The following is a 21,389-nucleotide window of genomic DNA, read 5'->3' on the forward strand; positions in this document are numbered from 1 at the left end:
GGCCTCTTCTCACAGGTAACTAGTGACAGGACTAGAGGGAATGGCCTCAAGTTGCACCAGGTTCAGGTTGGAAATGAGGAGACATTTCTTTTCAGAAAGAGCAGTCAGGCATTAGGACAGGCTGCCCAGGGAGGTGGTGGGGTCACCGTCCCTGGGGGTGTTCAAGGACAGGCTGGACCTGGTCATTAGGGACATGATTTAGTGGGTGATAGCGTCGGCAGGGCGATACTTGGACCAGATGACCTCGGAGAACTCTCCCACCACTAACGACCCTTCACCCCCATGCCCCTGCAGCCACGCAGGCGCGCTGCCCGCTCTCCCTCCTGTCCCCTCCCCGGAGCGGGCAGGTCCCGCCCAGCGCCGCGGCGTCGCCCCGGCGACGCGTTAGCGGGGCCCGGCGGCTGTTGGCGGCCGGCTCCGCGCCCCGCGCCCCGCTCCCCGTGCGCAGCGCCGCGCTCTGCCCGCGGCTGCGGGGCTCCTGCGGGGCTCCTGCGGCTCCCGGGCGCAGGTGGGTGGCACTGCCCCTGGCGCACTCGCCCCGCCGCCGCGGTGGGCCCGTGCGCTGTTTTTGTTGCGGGTTTGGCCTTTCTGAGTTTCTTCGTTAGTTTTTGTAGCCGGCTGAGCGCGCAGCTCAGAGGTGCTCGCTAACGCGTAATTCAGGTACAGCAGAAGCCCTGGAAACGCAAAGAGCGATGCAACTTCCCAGGACTCGTTTTGGAGAATTAGGAAGCGGGTGTTCCTTATTAGCAGCGCTGGGTAAGCGGGGGATGATTCCGCCCAGCGCGTACACCTAACCGAGACAAGGAGCACTGATCTGCGGTACGGGGATAAACACCCGCGCGTTTTGCCGAGGCAGGGCAGGACTTGGTTACTGGTTTCTGCGGCCAGCTGTCGGACCGTCCCCCCTCCTTTCGCCTGCGCAGTGCCCTCTGGCGGTGGCACTTTGGGGCCGTTCCGATGAAGGTTTGTAGCCCCCTTCCCCGGGGACTTTGCTCCTTTCCCCGCTGCCCGTGCTCTGTGGTTGTTCAGCACTTCGGCAGCTTTGCTTGTTTCCAGCTCAGCCAATTCAGTTGTCTGAGTTCTACTCTGGGGCACCGTGTGCCTTCTTCAGGCTTGATTTTGTGGCTAGGGCTGAGCCTTGTTGCGTAAGGCTGATACAACAGTTGAACAGTTTGAGCAATCCCTTCGGCTTGCTGTGTTATATATTTTGCATTTTATACTTGTTGTTTCACCCTGATACTTTGCCATTATTAATTACCTTTGAAAATGGAATATCTACATTCATTTAAGGTTAGTGCTGTTGCATAAAGTAATAAAACACCAGAAATACAGGAAAAGTAAAAATGAGCTTAGAATATTGAGTAGTTCTACGTTTACACAAATGACCAGATTCTGTGGCTCTGCTGCATCAGTCCTCTGTTTGTCCCCTGCTTTCATCCCTCTTTAATCCCATCTGAGGAGCTTATGGACAGTGTGTCAGTAAGGGTGTAAAACAATAGGATTTCTGTTGTCAGTTTGGTAGAAGAGACCATTATAACAATTTTACATTTTAGAGCTTCAGGCGAGTGAGGAAATGATACCACATAAGTGTTGAAATACCAAAGGACATGTCAGAGGCCTGCAGTACCAAGTAAAGATAGATCGGGTCTTCCCTGGGCTGGTACAAAAGAGAAGAGCCTGGAGTCAAGTGTGATACACTTGGCTGGCTTTTTTCCACTGCGTTTGGTTAGTTTTCAGTTGGTGATGTCTCACTGTGAGTTGCCTCCTTTCCATCTTTTTGTTGACTGTAAGTACCTGAGGAAACTTGTTCATAAGAGTCATTTGTGAGGTGGCCTGGTCTGCATCTGTGGTGTTGAGTGTGTGTGGCATGTAAATACATTCATACAAGATACATAAGGAAAGGAATAAAGCAATAAAGTATTTGCCAGATCAGACAAAATGCATGCTTATTATGCCTGAGTTGTGTTACATTACAGAGGAATTTTGGAGGGAAGAAGTGATTTATGTGGTGCTGTTCCCAGTGCACATGCTAAAACAATAGCAAGAATTGGCCGAACGGAGTAATTGTAAAAGCAAGTGATTAATTTATAACCCTAAATAGTCTTGGAATGCAGGCAGGATTTAGGCACCAAAATCAGAGGACTTAAAGGTCAAAACCTGAGGTGTGTATCTAGATCTGGGTCTTTGGTTTTTACAAATGCAGAGTTTTCTTTCTTAGTATTTTAGTTCACTTTGTTAGAGAGCAGAAAGTTGGGCATGAAATGTAGATACACATGTGAGTTCTAATGTATACAGCTCCAGGCTAGGGCCATCTTTGACAGATACTGTGGAATTCCCCCTGAAAACCATGTCCTAACAAGCTACAGTTAGGTTTGTTGAAACAGAGAAGTGCAGTTACATTTAACTCCTACATTTAACTTCACTACAATACACAAAATGCATGCACAATACATGGTTGCTTTAGAGGCTGATACTGTTTTAAAATGTGTATTAGAATATCTTATGGAAGTTTGTGTGTGTGTGTGTACAACCTTACAATCAGAAAATAGCAAGAGATGACGAGCTAGTATGTGTCAGCTTGATCATCTGCTTTTTACTGCAGCCAACAAATGGTCTCCTTGAAGAAATAGCACTCAAGGTATTAGAGTGCATGTAGGAACTTTGGGGAATAAGACAAAAAGCTGAATTGTGAGAAACACAGTAGGCAGAAAATATATGTCTGTATTTTAAGTTGGACTAATATGAAGACGTAATTTTAATTGTCTATGATTGTAAATTTCTGTTTGTGTGTGTGTGGTTGTTTTTTTTTTTTTTGTTTGTTTTTTGTTTTTGTTTTTGTTTTTTTTTTTTTACTTTGCTGTAGAATATGCTCTTAACCAGTGACCTCACTTTATGGTAGAAATGGCTTTTTTCTGGGATGGATAAAAACTTCTTTATATTTCTTACTGCCAAACTGGTTGTTGTCTGGTGCAAAGATTATAAACTGAGGTTGTCCACAGGGCCATTCATTACTGGCATCACGACAGCTAGTGCAAGATTCCTCCCCAGTAACAGAAGCACCAGCAAGTAACGAGGTGCATGTTACTTCTCTGGGGAAGCAGCATTTCAAGTAACAACAGCTCAGAAACATCAGTGCACAGTCCACACAGAGGTTTCTTTTATGCAGCAGACATCTGCTCTAGCATGCTGTGTTCACACTCCTAAGGGACCAGTTTCATTGTTGCATTTTGCCAGACCTGTAAATCTCAAGCCTGAGATTTGTTACTGGCTGAATTTGAGCTCCTTAATCTGTTTGGACAGCCTTACCAGCCTGTCGCTAATTCTGGCATAAGCATAAGGACTACAAAGCTGCATGCTGAATTCTGCATCTCCTACAGAGGTAGGTTGTCAGTGAATGTCAGCTGATTCAAGTGTTATTTTGAATTTTCAGACAGCAGAGGCAAAAGATAGAGCTAATGCTGGAATTTGTTTAGCAGCAGGTGGTTTGTTTGCATTTAAGCGTTTGTGTTGCGGAGAATGAAAGCTGCAGTGAGCAGTTGTTAGATTTTCCTAGGACTATGTAAATAAATGAATGATTTCTGGGCGTTTGTCTAAATGCCTCAGTATTGGCTTTGAGGATTGTGTCTTGGAGGCAGCCAGAGCTGAGGTTAGAGTTAGGATTTGTGAATAGGACCCACAGGAACACTCCTAACTCTTAAACACTGGTGACATAGTATTGTGTATCACGAAAGCTAGGGTTAGGATTCAAGTTTGGATTGGGGTTCAAATTAAGATTTACATAAATTTGAAGAATCAGCATTGTTTGATGTGCTTTCTTTTCCAAATGAAAATTCAGATCAAGTCTTCCATACCAATGCATGTGAGCTCTATACTTACTTATGCAGGCCTTGTGAAATTGAAGAATAAATTTAGATCTTCAACCATTACAGTGCCGAACCCTAGCTGTGGGTCCAAGAATTCTGTGAATTAAAGAGTGAGATATTCAAGTAAATTTAGAAGAACTCAATTTACCTTGGCAACAAATGCTGTGTTTATCTTGCTTTCTCATGTCCTTTCCTCACTAACTTTAAGCGAGCCTGCTTGCACTTCCCATCCATAATGCGGCATTCAGACCAGCAAGCACCAGCCCTGGATTTACCGTAGCACCCTGTGCAAGATTTGGGTTCTGTTGCCTGTGTTCCCAAACTTCAGTCTTGCCGTTGCTGCAGATTAGGAACCTGCCTCTGCTTGCAAATTAGGGAGATCCGTCAGAGGACACCAGCCTTAAACATGCTTCTGTGGTTCTAGGGGATTATGGCAGTAATCTCAACTCTCCACTGCTTACTCTAACCCTAATCCTAGACTAGGCACCCCATGGCTTGAAGGATTGAAAAGAACTTATATTGAAGCGTTCTATTTAAGGAACGCATAAAGGTATGGAGTTATTATTCTTAGATACAAATTGCACAGTGTCTTTGCCTAAAATACTGTGAAATTACATATTTATCTATTCTCTCTCTTTTTTTTTTTTTTTTTTTTTTGAAGTATCAGTTGAGAATGGCCATGTTCTTCTCTCTCTCAAACTTTATATCTGCATCTCAAAATTTGGAGGAGACTAGTGACTATCCTGCACAGTTATGAGAAGACAACCAGCAACCTAAAGCAGCCTGGAAGAGGAGTTCTCTAAGAAAACCAAAAAGCACAAAATCCTTTAAGACATCCTTTAAAACATTTAGAATTTTATAAGCTTTTGGCTACCCTGGTCTTCAAAAAATAATTAAAAAATATGAACCGTTACACAATCATGAAGCAACTAGGTGATGGCACCTATGGCAGTGTGTTGATGGGAAAGAGCAACGAGTCAGGAGAACTTGTGGCTATCAAACGGTATGTAACATCTAAATTCAGTAGATACTTGCACAAGCTGAACATTTTCACTTTATTGCTGTCTGCTGTGTACAATAAAAAAGAGTGTCTCTTTTTATGGAAATGAATATAAAATCTATTTTATTTATGTAATTCAGATGCCTAACTGAGAGTGGATCAGGCTCCTAAGCTGGTGTATCACCAGTGAGACACATCAGTTTGTATAACTTGGCATATTGGCATACGAAATTACATGCTGCCTTTATTCAGTTAGTATGTGCTTCCTTGTAAAGTGTTGCTAGGTTTTTGTTTTGTTTTTACACCAAAGGAAAAAACAAACAATGTGCAGGGGGTTGTTTAGGGAGCTTTTATATTTATATGAATCGTAAAAATTGGTAACAACCGTCTTAATGGGTAGATGTGAAATACCTCTCCACTCCCCAAATCTCTTTACATACTACGTAAGTGTCAGATACTACTACAACAATAAATAGCAGGTAACAGTCTGGTCAGATAAATATAAGGTATCTCCTTGGAGCTAACAAAGTTGTGTTATGCGTATCCATCAGCATTGCTATACTTCTTTAAAAAGATTATCACAAAACAACAAAAATCACATTAGAGGAGTGGGGATGCTCCCTACAGAATTACAAGCAAGATCCAAGACATAAGTACTAAAAACTGTAGATTGCTGAGATTTTTTTCCTCCTTTTATGGGTTTATCTTATGTCCTTTTATGGAGATATCTTTCTGAAAAGATAACTTTAAAGAGTTATCTGCAAAGTAAAAGCTGCAGAAGGGTAATTGGAATGTAATTGATTCTTTTTTGTTGTTTGTTTTGAGAATTTCTGAGAGTGTTAGCTTTCTCCATATACTGCTAGTACTGTTGCCTGTTTGTAATATGAATCTATACCCAAAGGAAAATCTCTGATTTGATTATTTTTGTGATTTTATTATTATTATTATTATTATTATTATTATTATTATTATTATTATTATTATTATTATTATTTATTATTATTATTATTTATTATTATTATTTAAAAGCAAAAACAAAAACAACTATTTTCACTATTTCGAGACTTGGAATTTTTTTGTGTGACTGTCAAGTTTGGGATTTGGGGAAGGAACAGTTTTGGTTGAAAATGCATTTATTTTAAATTAAATCTTAGTTTTATATAGTTTCACTCTAGGAGCTGGAACTTTACAAAAACACAATAAACAATATGACATTAACAACTCAGTGCCAAAATCTGAGCAACACTTAATTATCCTTATTTGTATCTAAGACTTCTGAATAAATGTATTACACAACTATATGTAGTGGTTAGTTTAGAGATTATTGTATTTATGTATGGGTATTGCTTGGAAAAAATGAAACAATTTCTATTCACTATTTAGTATTTTTGAACAGGCTTGTAAAAAAGACTGATCAAGTCAGATGGCTAATTACAATTTTAGGCAGTTAAGATACTTCACAGATTTCAGAAGTATCATTTACTTGTTTTCCTAGAATGTGCAAGGTAGGCATGAGGAAGTGATTTTTCTTGTTTTAAAATCCATGCTTTATGTGTTGTGTCACTGTTGCTTTCCTCTTTATCAAGGGCACAATTCAAACAATACAACAGGAATCTGTGTCCCTGATGCTTTTAGAAATACCTTTGTAGTATCGTGGTCTCTGGTTATCTACTCTGCTAGAAATGTTTGCAGTGATTAATCATCAAGCATGTTAATTTCTAGTACATGTAAGACTTCAGTTTACTTTGATGATGTTGCTGAAGAGTAATATAAAATATTTTCAATTTGGTTCAAAATACAGCTAGTGCTATATTCAGGAAAAAAAAGAAAACAACAACATCCTGGTTTGCTCTAAAAGTATTCTGTGCTACTCACTGAAGATACTTTTTCTCTGACCTTATTTCAGAATGAAAAGAAAGTTCTATTCATGGGATGAATGCATGAATTTGAGAGAAGTCAAGGTAAAATGGCAGACATACCACATTTAAAAATGTTTGGTTAGGTTTTCCTGAAAGAGAAGGGCATCTACCATGTCATAATAAGGCCAAACTTAGTGAACTCTTTAAATGGGGTGACAGGTTCCACAAAGCCATGAACTGATGGCACTCCAAGAGCTGCTTCTGCTTTGCAGAATATTCTGCCATTCTCAAGCTGTGGCCATGTCTTGTAGCCAAGCCTCTTGTCTTTGAGAAAAGATGGATTTGATTTGCTTTTGTGTGTGTATTTTAGCAGTCTGCTCTTTCACTTTATTGATGGATTTCCAGTCCATCCAGTATATTTAGTCCTCATATCTTTTCTTTGGGGCATCTGTAGAAAGCACCAGGAGTTTTGGCTAGCCAAGTGATAGAATAAAGCCTGACACGTGAAAACGTGGACTAAAATTTCAAGTCATCCCATGTTTCAAGCATCTAATTTTTTGTAAAAACAAAACTCCCTAACAGAGGAATTAGGCATCTATAATTTAGGTTTGACTAGATTTATAATTTAGGTACTGGAAATTGCATATATCTCCAAAAAGAAAACCTATAATGGAGTATACTTGTTCATGAAATTTTCATTAAAAAATGCTGGGTTGTCTTACTGAGTTCTGTAAGTAAAAGCTGTTACAGGTTCAGAACTATCTTTCAGCGTAGACATTTAGGTTTTGTTATTCTTCATCTCAGTTATGATATCCCTAGAAATGGAAGTTTTAAACTGCTACTAATATGCTGTTTTTGTTTTGAAATTAATGTAAAATGTTGTTTCATTGTTCTTAGACACAGAGTTTACAAGATAAATACAGGCTTCCAGACAGACTTATTTTGTAAATTCCTTCCAATAAACTTTTACATATTACAGACTTAGCTCAGATAAGGAATCAAAGCCACTGTCAAGTTATCTGAAACTGTTTCGGCTCTTTTACAGTCTCTGAAGAAGCTAAATCATGCCAATGTAATAAAACTGAAAGAAGTCATACGAGAAAATGACCACCTTTACTTTGTGTTTGAATACATGAAGGAAAATCTTTATCAGTTAATGAAGGACAGGTATGTTCCTTTTAGGGAACAACTACTGTGCTATCATGCTTTCTGTAATGATTTTTATGCCATAGTGTAGAATGTGCTGCAATTCCCTCTTGCAGCCCCACTGATGTGAACAGGAGCTGCTGCACCTACTTGTGCAAGGGTAGAATTCTGCTTTGCTCAGCATTGCACATTTCAATGCCTCTGGGAGAAAGTCTTTGCTCAGTTGTTAATGAGATAACTTGCATGTCTTCAGTATGTATTGAGCCAATGGAGAAATTCAAAATCCTTTCTTTTTTCTTAGTTAGCCTTCTTTAATGTATGAAGGATTGTACAAACATCATTAATTCTTGCATTAATTACAGATTTGGCTTGGGGTGGTGGGGGTAGTCATCTGTGCATACACACATGCATGTTTATGAGAAAACCTTGATATGGATTGTGTGATGTTACAATCTTGGACAAACAGTATGTCGCACTATTTGTCATCACTTTCAAGGTGAACTTTAGAGTAGGACCTGCCATTTCAGTAACCATTTTCTTTGCTGAATTCTTCCGAGTTTAATGTTTCCTTCATGCACATTTAGCTCCTTATGCACAAAGCCCTTAGTTACGTGTTAGCAAAGTTAGCACGCTGTTACCCTACAGCTGAGAAGCACTGTCCTCGGTCAGGGTTCCCTTAACGGTGCCACTGGGTAGCACACCTACTACATTGCTACATAGGGCAGTCTCTCGTTCATTCCTATACTGTGTGTGCCATATCATCTATATAGTCAGTCATGCTACAGGCCAGCCAGATTCATCTACGGGTCTGTTTTCATCTGTTCAGGACATATCGTGCAAGATGAGGAAGCGTGTATATTTTGTCTTACAAAAAATACAGTGTTGTGTTTTTTTTTAATCATGCAAAGTTGTTAATCTTTCTTCACAGAAGCAAGTTGTTCCCTGAGTCAGTCATCAGAAACATGATGTATCAGATATTACAAGGGCTAGCTTTTATCCACAAACACGGTAGGTTTGATACTGGAGTTTAACTATATAGTACTCTTCTAAGAAAAGAAGATACTGCACAGTAATAGCATGAATAAAAATATATAGCAAAGGCTATCAATTATCTCTAATAAAATTATTCCTATCTGCCTCAAGTATGGTGCATTTTTAAAACAATATCTGAAGTTATGTTTTATTTTTCTATAAGCAGATATTCTTCCTTTTTGAAAGTGCTAGGTATTGTTCATACACTGTTTAGTATCAGCAGATGCCAGATGAATAAATAAGCTAAAGAAGCCTGTATGCTGTGCATTTCTGTTTCCTTGGAGAGATCCATCCAAGAAACAATAATACCTTATAGATGGCAGTTTCTCTCATCTTCAGGCGTCATAACTAATATGGTGTCCTAAGTCATAATAAATAAATAAATAACTTGCTCACTAAGAAATCCAGTCTCCTCATCAAATACAATTTGGATGTAAATACTTTGAGATGAGACTTTTCTAGCAATTACAAGCACATTCTAAAAATGAGGTGCTGTGTGCTAGCAACAAAAACAAAAAGCTTCACAACACTTACAGACACTTACTTATATCGTGTTATGTGTCTGCAACCTACATTCTGAACTACTGGCATTAAGCTCCTTTGCATTTCAAAAGATAGTATCTTTTGCTTAACTTGCTTAACTCTCTTTAGTACTTGTCCATCACATCATATTCCTATCCCTAAAACTTTAGTAAAAAGCTTATTTAGAGTGAATTAAGCAGCAATGTTTCCAGTGATCTATGATTAGCTTTCATGTACCCTGATAAGGCCTGTTGATGGGTTGGAGTAATTTTTTTTTTTTATTTACTCCATTTAGTATTATAAAATACACAAAAGTTGCTGGTTTTGTGTCTTTCTGATCAAGGTCATGTATTGTTTTCTGATTTTTAGCATCCTCTTTCCCTTCCTCCTTTCTACATGTAATAAATGAGAACATTAAAATATATTAAAAATTGACACTTCTAAGTTACAGTATTAATATTTTGTTTTGAACATAAATATTTGGGAATAACAGGTATGATAAATATGAACGTTTACATTTCACTGTAATAATTTACAGTGGTTGCCAGTTTCTGCAGGCAGAAATTGAATGCTTTACTGTAGTAAGTGAATTTCAATCAAATTGATTTATAACATATTGTGAGCTCCAGTTAACCAGAACTGATTTGCTCAGCTGCTTAGCTCCTCTGCAGGTATATAGCTGCTTAAGCCACCACTAACCATTAAAGAAACTTTACGTGCCTGCTTTATTAATATTAATATTTCTGAGCAGAACTTGGATACATTTTAAATGTCTGTGCCTGCAAATTGTTGTCACACTGATAAATAAAATAATGAAAAATTGTTCAATGAATTCCATAAATGAAGCAAGTATCAGATGGTCAATTTGACAAAACAGTTCTGTTCTTGTTTTTCAAAAGATTTAATTCTAAATTGGTTGTTATTTGATACCTCTGCAATAGCCAATTCATATTCTACAGCATGTTAATGAATGTTTACATTTGTTAATTTAAGAATTCTTCATGTAATAATCACTGTAGGGAAAATATGTGTGTTGGGGGTGGGGTTGCCATTAATTTATTTTTAATTTTAAAAGGGATTTTTTTTTTCCAAAATAATCTTAAAGTAAAATTTGGATGTCTATTTAAGAAATGGCTCTTGCTGTTTAAGAAATGATGACACAATTCTTTACCATTTTTTTCTGTCTGTTTTTGTATAGGATTTTTTCATAGAGACATGAAGCCTGAAAACCTCCTTTGTATTGGTCCAGAACTTGTAAAAATAGCTGATTTTGGTTTGGCTAGAGAGCTAAGATCTCAGCCACCATATACAGATTATGTTTCTACCAGGTGGTAAGTATATCATGAAGTTAATAATTATCTTAATGAATTACCTTTCTCTGCTTACCATTTTAATTTATCTATTGCTTCTTTCCATCCTCATAGGTACCGTGCTCCTGAAGTTTTGCTGAGATCATCTGTTTATAGCTCACCTATTGATATGTGGGCAGTAGGCAGCATCATGGCTGAACTATACACACTAAGACCTCTTTTCCCAGGCACAAGTGAAGTAGATGAAATCTTCAAAATTTGCCAAGTATTAGGGACTCCAAAGAAGGTAAGACTTTTAGAAGAACTTATGCAATAGTATTAAAAAAACAAAAGTTAAATAAAATTATTATAAAACGTTGAATGTTACCTCACGTCCAGAACATACATATCAATGGCTGTTTTAGTATATTTCCCATGGAGTTAAGACTTTCTCAACTGTATGTCTTTCTAGACATCCATTAAGACATAGAATGCTGGACTTTTGTTGCATATTAGCATCTGTTTTATATCCTACTATTATGTGTAATCCTGCTCTACTCTATGATGAAAGCCAGATAAAATTGTTTTGTTTGGTTATTTAAAGCCATGCATGTCAAGAGAATTTAAAAAAATATATATTAAATCAGTCTCTTAAGGCTTCATTTAGTTTTGCTTCAGCTGATTTGTTTTCCTTTCCTGAAACCTTAATTGTTATAGGCTGGTGCCCAGATTTTGGAGTTTGTGGAATTTATCCTGAATAAGATGAATTATGCTTTTTGTGTTTTTGAAGCATAAAAGAAACACGATCTCAAACACAAACCTGTCATATAATATTCTTAGCAATAAGAAGTAATGGAGGGAAGCGTTTTTCAATTATTTTCTGACAGGGCTAAATATTTTAAAATCTACAATTAGGTAATGCATGTACAATTTATGCAATTATACTTACTTCAGTTAAAAAGTTTTTAGGAAGTGGATATGTGAATGTAAAAGAACATGTCATAGAATCATAGAATCATAGAATATCCTGAGTTGGAAGGGACCCTTAAGGATCATCAAGTCCAACTCTTGACACCGCACAGGTCTACCCAAAAGTTCAGACCATGTGACTAAGTGCACAGTCCAATCTCTTCTTAAATTCAGTCAGGCTCGGTGCAGTGACCACTTCCCTGGGGAGCCTGTTCCAGTGTGCAACCACTCTCTCTGTGAAGAACTTCCTCCTGATGTCAAGCCTAAACTTCCCCTGCCTCAGCTTAATCCCGTTCCCGCGGGTCCTGTCGCTGATGTTAATGGAGAAAAGGTCTCCTGCCTCTCGACACCCCCTTACGAGGAAGTTGTAGACTGCGATGAGGTCTCCCCTTAGCCTCCTCTTCTCCAGGCTGAACAGGCCCAGTGCCCTCAGCCGTTCCTCGTACGTCTTCCCCTCCAGGCCTTTCACCATCTTCGTAGCCCTCCTCTGGACACTCTCCAACAGTTTCATGTCCTTTTTATACTGTGGTGCCCAGAACTGCACACAGTACTCGAGGTGAGGCCTCACCAGCGCAGAGTAGAGCGGGACAATCACCTCCCTCGACCTACTAGCGATGCCGTGCTTGATGCACCCCAGGACACGGTTGGCCCTCCTGGCTGCCAGGGCACACTGCCGGCTCATATTCAACTTGCTGTCTACCACGACCCCCAGATCCCTCTCTTCTAGGCTGCTCTCCAGCGTCTCATCGCCCAGTCTGTACGTGCAGCCAGGGTTTCCCCGTCCCAGGTGCAGGACCCGGCACTTGCTCTTATTGAACTTCATGCGGTTAGCGATCGCCCAGCTCTCCAACCTATCCAGATCCCTCTGCAAGGCCTTTCCACCCTCATTCGAGTCATGTCTTACATAACCAATACTTCTGACAAGTAAGCATCAAGGTGTGTTGTTGTTCTCTATACTGACTAATATGCTTGATCCTTTGAATTACAAGAGTTCTTAATTTAATTGAATTAAGATGTTAGAGTCATACAGAAACACAGATTAAAATGCTTCATGAAAAGGTGAGTTTGAAAGAGAAGGTAAAGGATGTTTAAAAGAAAATGAATTCCTAGGAAGTGGCTCAAAACAAGTGCAAAACTAGAACATGAGAAAAACAGCACCACAGCATGGAAAAAAAGTCAAGCAAGGATTAGAAAGGAAGCCTTGAAACTAAGGTGTCTGATGAAGCTGTGAAGAGATGTCAGAATCAATTGGAATAAAAGAGGGGAACGAAGTTTACCGTTAGAATATTGAGTAAGCTGGAAAAAAAAAAAAAGACAAAATAATAGAGATATATTTTGGGGTAGCAAATTGTGATAGCTAATGTAAGAGATGACAGAAGTATATCAGCACTTTGCCCATGGGAGTAAGCAGATCTTTGTGAAATAACTGACTGAACACAGTCTCTAGAACTGCAGAATCATTGGTGTTTTACCAATAAAATATAAAGCATAACGTTTCCTCTCCTCTACAAGACCTATCAGTGGAGAAGTGAGGAACAACAACAACAAAAAAAATAGAGTAGGTGTAGCTAGGGACATACAGAGCTTGAAGTGGTGGGAAAACATCAAAGAGAACATACTGAGAGACAGGTGCGAGTTCATGACAGAGCAGAGTGTGAAAGGCCAAAGGTGGTGAGTTATATACGACATTTTGTGGAAGTTAAAATTGAGTCTAGAGGATTAAGTGCAAATTGTTAGGTGTAAAACAGTGCTCACTATGACAATTGTGCATCAGAAATAATGTGTGATAGGTAGGAGTATTTTAAGACTTGAGTTTTCAATCCAAGGTGCTAACTTAATTTTCTTAAGCATCTCACAAGTCTAGGATAGTAAGAATAAAGTTTTGATGCGTAGTCAGTGTAGCTGCGCAAGAGAACAACACACTAGCTTCTGGAACGTTTTCAGTGTTTTTAGCATAAACAAGTTCTTGGCATGCACAGGAGGTTTCCACGATGTGCAGCAGAGCAGCGTTGGGGTCACTGGTGTGGTTCTGTAACTTTACCAGTAGCTGAACAGAAGCATATCATGGCTGGTTGCTTGGGGAAGCAGGGAGCATTACCAGCTGAGTATTTCAGAGGAAACTGTGGCCTCTTTTAAAGACCCTAGGGGTTAGAGATGCTATAAATCAGCTCTTTAGAATCAGGAGACTGTAATTTAAAGCTTTGTGCCCCTCTCATCTGATGGGCAGACTTGGGAATTTTATCTCCTTATGACAATGTTAAGATATTCTTCAGGGACATATCTGTGTAAGACGAGCATTTAAATATTATGAATTATCACAAGAAACAATGTTTTGTTACTGGTGAAGTGTTTTTCCACATTCTGAAAAACACAAGGAGTTACTTTTATAGTATGTTTTTATAGATAAAGTTTCATAAACAGTTGTTTTTTTTCCAGGTATATGTTTTCATTTCTTCCATTAACCTGCAATAAGGAATTACAGGAATTATGCCCACAGATGGTCTAATTTCAAATTGCCTTCCTTTTATTGGTTTAAATCCATAATACAATGCTTATGACTTCTGTTGGTTGGTTGGTTTGCTTGTTTTAATATTGACAGGTAACTACTTTGCTCTGTTCTATAACCCTTGGATAACATTACTACAGATACAGTTCTGTTACCTAATTCAAGTATTGGTTGTGATGGTGCTCTAAGAATATCCTCTTCTAATGCAAATGTAATGTCAACATGAAAAGAAGATGAATGAAATGCATTTTCATAAGTTGAAGGTGGCAATGGCACTTTAATTCCAAATTCATTTTTTTTGAGAAATTGAAATGTTTTCTTCATTTTTCCATTGTACCATTTTCACTCTTGGTACTTCACCAGTTCAACATTTAGCCCTTGCTACTCAGTTGTAAATTGTTCCTTTTTCAGTGGGATGTCACAAGCTACGATAAAGCAGAGCTGCAGAGGAGGAGGAAAGAGTTTACCTTTATTCATTTAAATCAGCAGATAATTTTGTGATGGAATAGAATGTCACTTGAAGTCTTGAGACTTATTTTAACCAGATTTGGCTTATAATTACATTTGAGTTCTTTGATTACTGTAGACTGATAAAAGAACTAAAAAGTTGTTGTTAGTTTGTGCTACAAGATTAGCAATAGCTAACAAGGTATCTTGAGACCAAACTGTCAAATCAATCCAATTTACGGTTTTAGCAGTGTAACAAGCTTTGTGGATAGAAGAGAAGCAATAACATCATACATTGTCATCAGTAAGGCTTTTGATGCTGTTCCTTATAACATTATTAGCAGCATATTTAGACAAACAGCTATACCTATATACTGTATAGTATATACCTATATTCTGTATATACTATATACTACATATATACCTATATACTGTAGGTATATAGGTAGGTATATACTGTAGATATATATGTACCTATATACCCGAATACCTATTTGGAAGACCTTACTCAGAGAGTAACTTTTAATGGTTCACGCTCAAAATGATAGGTAGATTACATAGGACTCTGAGTGGTTCTGCGCATAATTAAAAAAAAAAATCTATTAAGTGCCTTCTGATAGAATAGGTTTTCCTTATTAAGCTGGCAGGTAGCAGGCTAGAAAGTCTGTTAGATTAGAATTCAGAATTCCTTATAAAATTAGAGATGCAGCTTTAAAAATATTCGTTAACTATGTTTAGAGTGGTATACTTGGTCAAGTATAACTATCCAGCTAACAATTCTGCAGAAGAGGATGTAGGAGATGTATACTGCATTGTACATCAACAGCTTTTTGTTGCAGCAAAGACAAATACCATATCATGTACAAAGAAAGGAGTACAGTCCATGGATATATGAACTATTCTTTTCATTTCACTTGCAGTGTGATGCGCAGTTGTAAGTTTTGCCTTTCAAGGAAGAAAATCAGAGTCTGGATAAGAGGAAAAACTTTAGAAGTCAAGACCAGAAGTTCAATTGTTTGGGCTTCTTCAGCCTACACAAAGGAAGACTGGAAAAAAAGGACAAGAAATACAGCTCCTGATATATAAAAAGGCTGTTCTAGATAGACAAACAGGATTCTTTCTTGGTATCTCTGGATACCAAAAGCATGTTCAGTTATGGTCTTGTATTGCTTCCAGAGAAGCGTACATTCCTCTAATCATGAGGAGATCCAACTACAAGTGACACTGTCTAGAACAGCTGTTTTTTACCAGGAACTGGAAGCTTTTTTGAGACTAAACTGTCAGAAAGGGACAAGGGCATGATGATTCGATGATCTCTTTTGAGATGTTTGATGATCTCTTGAGATCTGTATTCAAATAATGCAATTTTCATGCAACTAAAGACTTCAGGTTTTAGTTTTTGAAAGCACAACACTTAAAAAGAAAACTTTTTTTTAAATCTAGTGGTCATGATTTTTCCTGTTGCAATACTGTCTAGCTGTAATTTAATCAACCGTTTTAATGATGGAAGCAGGTACATTGCATAGGTTGCATTGTGGCTGCACAGCCATGGTCTGCTGGTGCAAGGGCTTCACCTCTAGTATGAAGAGAAATGCATAGAAATCAGCTGTTAGAGCTTATTTCTGTAATAGTTGGGATGTGCATTACTGCTCCTGTTATTGCTGCATTCTCTTCTCCTTCCAAGAGAGTATGTCCAAGTGTTGTATGCACAATGACAGATCCACCCTTACCTACAGGAGAGCTTGAGGACTGCCACTGGGGACTGACGCTGCAGTCACTAGTGTCATAGCAATTATAGTGAAAAATGCATGCTTTTCACTGTATAGGAAGGAGCTACAGAGACCATGCGTGACTCAAGCTGCAGAAAAGTTGATTTGATCGAACACCAAGTATGCATAGTCTTCATCCTTTTATTTATTTATTTATTTGTTTATACTGTTTTTCTTTCCTTTTAAACAGAGTGACTGGCCAGAAGGATACCACCTTGCTTCTACTATGAATTTCCGTTTCCCACAGTGTGTCCCCATAAGCCTAAAAACTCTTATCCCAAATGCAAGCAATGAAGCCATACAGCTTATGACTGATATGCTGAACTGGAATCCAAAGAAGAGACCTACAGCAAGTCAGGTCTGAGCTTCCTGAATTGTAATTATAAGTCACTTCCCCCACTTGATTTTCATCACTTGCCTGTATGGAGGGGGATAGTGAAAGTAAAGCTTTGATTTTGTAAGGCTGCAGATGGAATGCAATATGGAAGAGCTAAGGATTGCTTTTCACTAGGAGATGGGACATAAACTGTATGAAGTGATAAAGAAAGAACTTTGAAAAGAACATACCAGTAGGTCACAGAGGTTACAGGCTTTCTTTAAGTTAACTAAAAAAAAAAAAAAAAGTATACAATTTTCAAAGATGCGTACATTCTACTGATTTTTGAGTATTTATACCTAATGCAATACTATTTAGAAGTTACAAAAGGGCAATGTGGAGAATTTTGTTGGGAAACAAACATAATGCAAGGTATAGGTGGATGTAATGTAAGTGATTTAGAAGTGGTTAAGCAGATGGTGCAAAGCAGAGCAACCATATCTGTCCACTTTATGTAGCATTTCTATTGTTACAGTCACTGAGATCTAACTGTAGTCTGATGCTATACATCTGTACTCAGAATTCTTGCATGGCACTTTATGAAAGCAAATAACCAGGTTTTACCCAAGTGAGTTGTCAAGGAAGCAGCTGCAGTAGTTGTGCAATCCACAGGCAAAAGGGAGAGTTTAATGCACATTTGCAGAAATGTGTACAAACATAGCAATTCTCAAGTGTAGCTGAGGCAAAACATTGCTGAGAACTAACAAAAGAGTCCTTTGGATGATTCAATCCAAAACGGGCAGTGAGAGCATATTGAGAGCTGGTGTGTTAATAAGGTATGAAAGATAGTTAGCAGGGAAGCATGCAATAAAGCAGTAAGGGTTTTGTACTGTAGTGGAAACTACCTGTTTTTAAAATTGAAATTTGTTACTGCGTGAATGTAGAATGGAGTTGAGTGTAAAATGCACCTCAAAACACAGACTCCAAAAAATCTAGAAATAAAAGAATTTAGAAAAGGACATGACTGCTATAACATGTCCAAGTGGATCCATCTTGTTAAGTTAAACGGTAGGAAGCGCTTAACATGCTGAACTGAGAGCTAGCTATACATAAGATCTAATTATACATCCATCTTGCATTGGTGCTGAAGAGATTGCTTGAATGCTTCAGAAACATAATTAGATTCTAGATGAAATTACCAAAGTCAATTTTATTAAGTATAATTAGTAAGTTATATCTTCTTCTCCAGGCTCTGAAGTATCCTTACTTTCAAGTTGGCCAAATGTTAGGACCTCCTCCACAATACCTGGAGAAGCAGACTCCTATTAAGCCAGTGCAGCCGACAGAACCAAAGCCAACTTTACCCAAACTGGAAGCAGTATCCAAGCCAGAACCTCTGTCTTCACCTGATGTACCTGACCAAATGCAGCCACAGCCCCTCTCAAAGGTTAACCACCAGCCACTCCAGCAAATTCAGTTACCTCAGAATACAGCTAACCAGCAAGTACCAAAACAGCAGCAGCCACAGGCACAACCATTTTTTCCGACTATCAGTAAAAACTCATCACCAGTAAGTTGCCTTCAGTAAATACCTAACTTAGACAGGTGATTTTATTGCAGGATTTTACTGTATTCAACCTGGTCATTCTCTGAAAACAGCTGTACTTTTTATTATAGAAAATACAAGTTGATAATTCAGGACTAACTAGGGATATAGCTAATTACTTATTAAAATTTTACAGCAAATTGGGAAAATACATTAATTACAACAACAATGTAAGTTCTCTTACAATAGCCTTTCCTGACGTGCTTCTGCAGTAATGTAGTTACAACAGCTATCATTATTGACCTTTGAGAAACAACTCACAAAAATATTGTTGTTATACGAAAAAGAAATAGAAGTGAGAACTTTGGTTGTCTCAAGCAGGAAAGTACCTGAGCGAGTATGCTAAAAATAACAAGTATTCCAGAAAATAGTGGAAGGCAAACTACAGTCGCATGAAAAGATAGCTTTAAAAGGTAGTTATTCTTTGGTAGATAATGTTAAGGGAAAACCTGACTAATTTCTGAAAGTTGCATTTGCTCTGGGGCTATGGGAATCGGTACTCCAAACCCTGAGCGTGATTGCTGTGAATGATTTGTACCCCTGTGCCCTGCTTCTGACAGTTGTTCTACTGCCAGCGAGAGACTTCAGCAAGATGCCAACAACAGAGGCTAAGTGCTCTACTGGGCCTGCATACAGAACATTAACCTAACTACTTCAACTAGACTTAAGCCATTGAAGGGTGATGGTCTAAAAGAGCTACGCACAAAATACCTGCCATCTTTGTAACATGTTTTGTGCTTAAAATCTTTCTTAACATTGTGACCAAAACAGGCACAACACAATAGGGAAAAATTCTTCAATGTTTTTAAGTACTAGTCTGAAGTAAACTAGATGTAAAAATATTAAGTTTTAGAATTTATTTAAAGCTTTTTTTTTTTTCCCCCTATTCAAAACAGAAACAAGCAGCTAGTGGCCCTCAGAATGGCACAGTAGGACCTAAAAGCTGCAGGAGGCGATGGGGTCAGACTTTGGTAAAGGCTATGGATAGTTGGGATGACTTGGACAATGCTGAATTTGGAATGTCATGTTCAAAGAAACCTAGCATTGCACTGTTAAAAGAAAATAAAAACAAGGAATGCCTTTTTAGGTAAGTCCTTTAAGTATATAATCACTTTTTTTTTTTTTTTCATACACAATGACCAGTAGATTTATAGGTTGGTTAAAACAGATCTGCTAAAATTTAAGTCACTCAAGCTCTGCAAGAATGCAAGGAGCTGTATGAACAGGCCAGCTTTGGGTGTGGTATCTATGTGACACCAGTAATATCCATATTTATGTTTAAGCACTATACATTTCATATGTTCATCCTGTTTCTATGAAACTGCATTTTACTGTAATCATATAAACTAGATTCACTTCATTTCCTATATCAGTTGAGCTAGGGAAAGTTCTGCAAGTTACCTACAGTTGCTTTTTATTCTGTAGTATTGGATACACTTTTTTTTTTCCTCCATATTCTCATCTAAAACTCTCATGAGGTTTGAGACTTGAGTGTTACTTTCTGTAGGACCAAAGTCTAATGATGAAATCAGGCTAAGAGAAGAGCAGTGTATTCTTCAAGCTAGCATCAGCTTGTGCTGTTCTGAGGTGGAGTCGCTGGCCACATAGTTTGAATGTTTTGATTTTTCAGCATTCCAGAACCAAATGCTTCATGCTGCATCCAGCCAGGCGGGGAAAATAAGGTTTTGATGAGAAATGATTCTGGAAGATCAAATACATCAGCAAAACAGTACTATCTAAGACAATCAAGATATCTACCTGGTAAGGGGAAAAGCCAACACAATATGGAAAACATAAGCAGTGAACAATATTTTTACAGTACATTTAAACTCTAGATTTTGCACTGGATAATTTTGCTTTTCATACCCAGGCTAAATTTTCAAATTTTGGGCTGAATGCCTTTCCAAGAACATATCTCACCACAACTGATGCAGAAGGTCCTGGCTATGTAAAAGTGGAAGGGAGCTCAACCAACTCTGCTTGTACATCATAAACATTCGCAGGCCCTCTTATAGTCAGTAGCATAGGAAACCCTTGGTAATATGAATCCAAGATCTCTTGGATGACTAGGAATACATCCTGATTGACTATAAGCAAGCATACCCAAGGAGTGAAGAAACTATTCATCTGTAGTGCATATGCATCTTCCTCAGTTTTGCAATACAAGGAGGTTTTGTTTCTTTTGAACTTCCAGTTCTGATAAGTGCGGTTACCCTTCTTGATAGGAGGTACTAAAAAATACCAGCCCTTGCATGGGTAGGAATATACCCTTGCATGGGTAGGAATTCACACCTGGTCACTTCCCTTCCTAAGGCACTTATTCTCCATAAGATAACATTGATAATTAACAGACAATTCCAGTAAGTGTATCATGACATCTACAGTAATCCACAGTGAGCATTTAGTTGGCTCCTGATTGCCAGGCAAGTTGTTTTATTACAGTGTATCCCCAGTTTCTCAGGAATTCATTAGTCCAGCTAATGTATGTCCAGTCCTTCTAAATATGAAATCACTTCTTTAATGCTAAATAGGATTCCCTAAGACTCAAGAGTTTGTTCAAATGGAGGGGAAAAAAAAAAAAGCTTCCTTGTCTAGAGGTAACAAATGGAAAATGAATCTATATTCCTTATATTTTTAAGTATGCTTCCAGTACATCTGTTTTTATTAGTTTTCAATGAGAAAGGCATTGTTTTTAAAAAAATATGTATGTAGTAATTCCAGCACTTAAGAGAATAATAACTCCAAGGAGCATACTTGGTATTTATCCGTATTACTTTAGTTCTATCACCACTAGCTCTGGGAGCTGCTTTCCTACTGCGTAATCCCATTAACTCCCGTAAAGCTCATAACATGGTAAAGTAGCAAGAACCTCTTTGTCCTACTTTTAAACTTATTCTTTAAAGATATAGTTTTTCAGCCTTAAGAACTCAAATTTTCAATAATTTACTTAATTTCTGTTAATTGTTTGAGAGTCAAAAATATCAATAATGAGCTTATGATTTTATAGGAACCAAATAACTGTAGTAAAACATCTCTGAAAGCATGAAAAGTATTATTTAATCGGC

General features: G+C 38.1%; 1 protein-coding gene across 8 annotated transcripts in view; it reads left to right on the forward strand.

Annotated features, from left to right (window-relative positions):
* The first annotated feature begins 339 nt into the window (after window positions 1-339).
* The window catches only part of MAK (male germ cell associated kinase), a 30,829-nt gene continuing 9,779 nt past the window's right edge, over window positions 340-21,389 (forward strand). For 6 of the 8 annotated variants that reach the window (XR_011092614.1, XR_011092615.1, XM_068670745.1 and 3 more), the window contains exons 1-11: window positions 517-963; window positions 4,525-4,866; window positions 6,770-6,824; window positions 7,768-7,889; window positions 8,797-8,876; window positions 10,621-10,753; window positions 10,847-11,018; window positions 16,593-16,760; window positions 17,968-18,288; window positions 19,221-19,411; window positions 19,955-20,085. Coding sequence is in view for 6 of the 8 variants with exons in the window: in XM_068670745.1 (XP_068526846.1) it covers window positions 4,766-4,866; window positions 6,770-6,824; window positions 7,768-7,889; window positions 8,797-8,876; window positions 10,621-10,753; window positions 10,847-11,018; window positions 16,593-16,760; window positions 17,968-18,288; window positions 19,221-19,411; window positions 19,955-20,085 (1,474 nt within the window). In the remaining 2 variants the exon portion in view is untranslated. The other 2 variants (XM_068670746.1, XM_068670748.1) reach the window with 2 other exon arrangements.

The sequence above is a fragment of the Anas acuta genome, chromosome 2 (assembly GCF_963932015.1).
Source record: "Anas acuta chromosome 2, bAnaAcu1.1, whole genome shotgun sequence".
NCBI classification, from domain to species: Eukaryota; Metazoa; Chordata; class Aves; order Anseriformes; family Anatidae; genus Anas; species Anas acuta.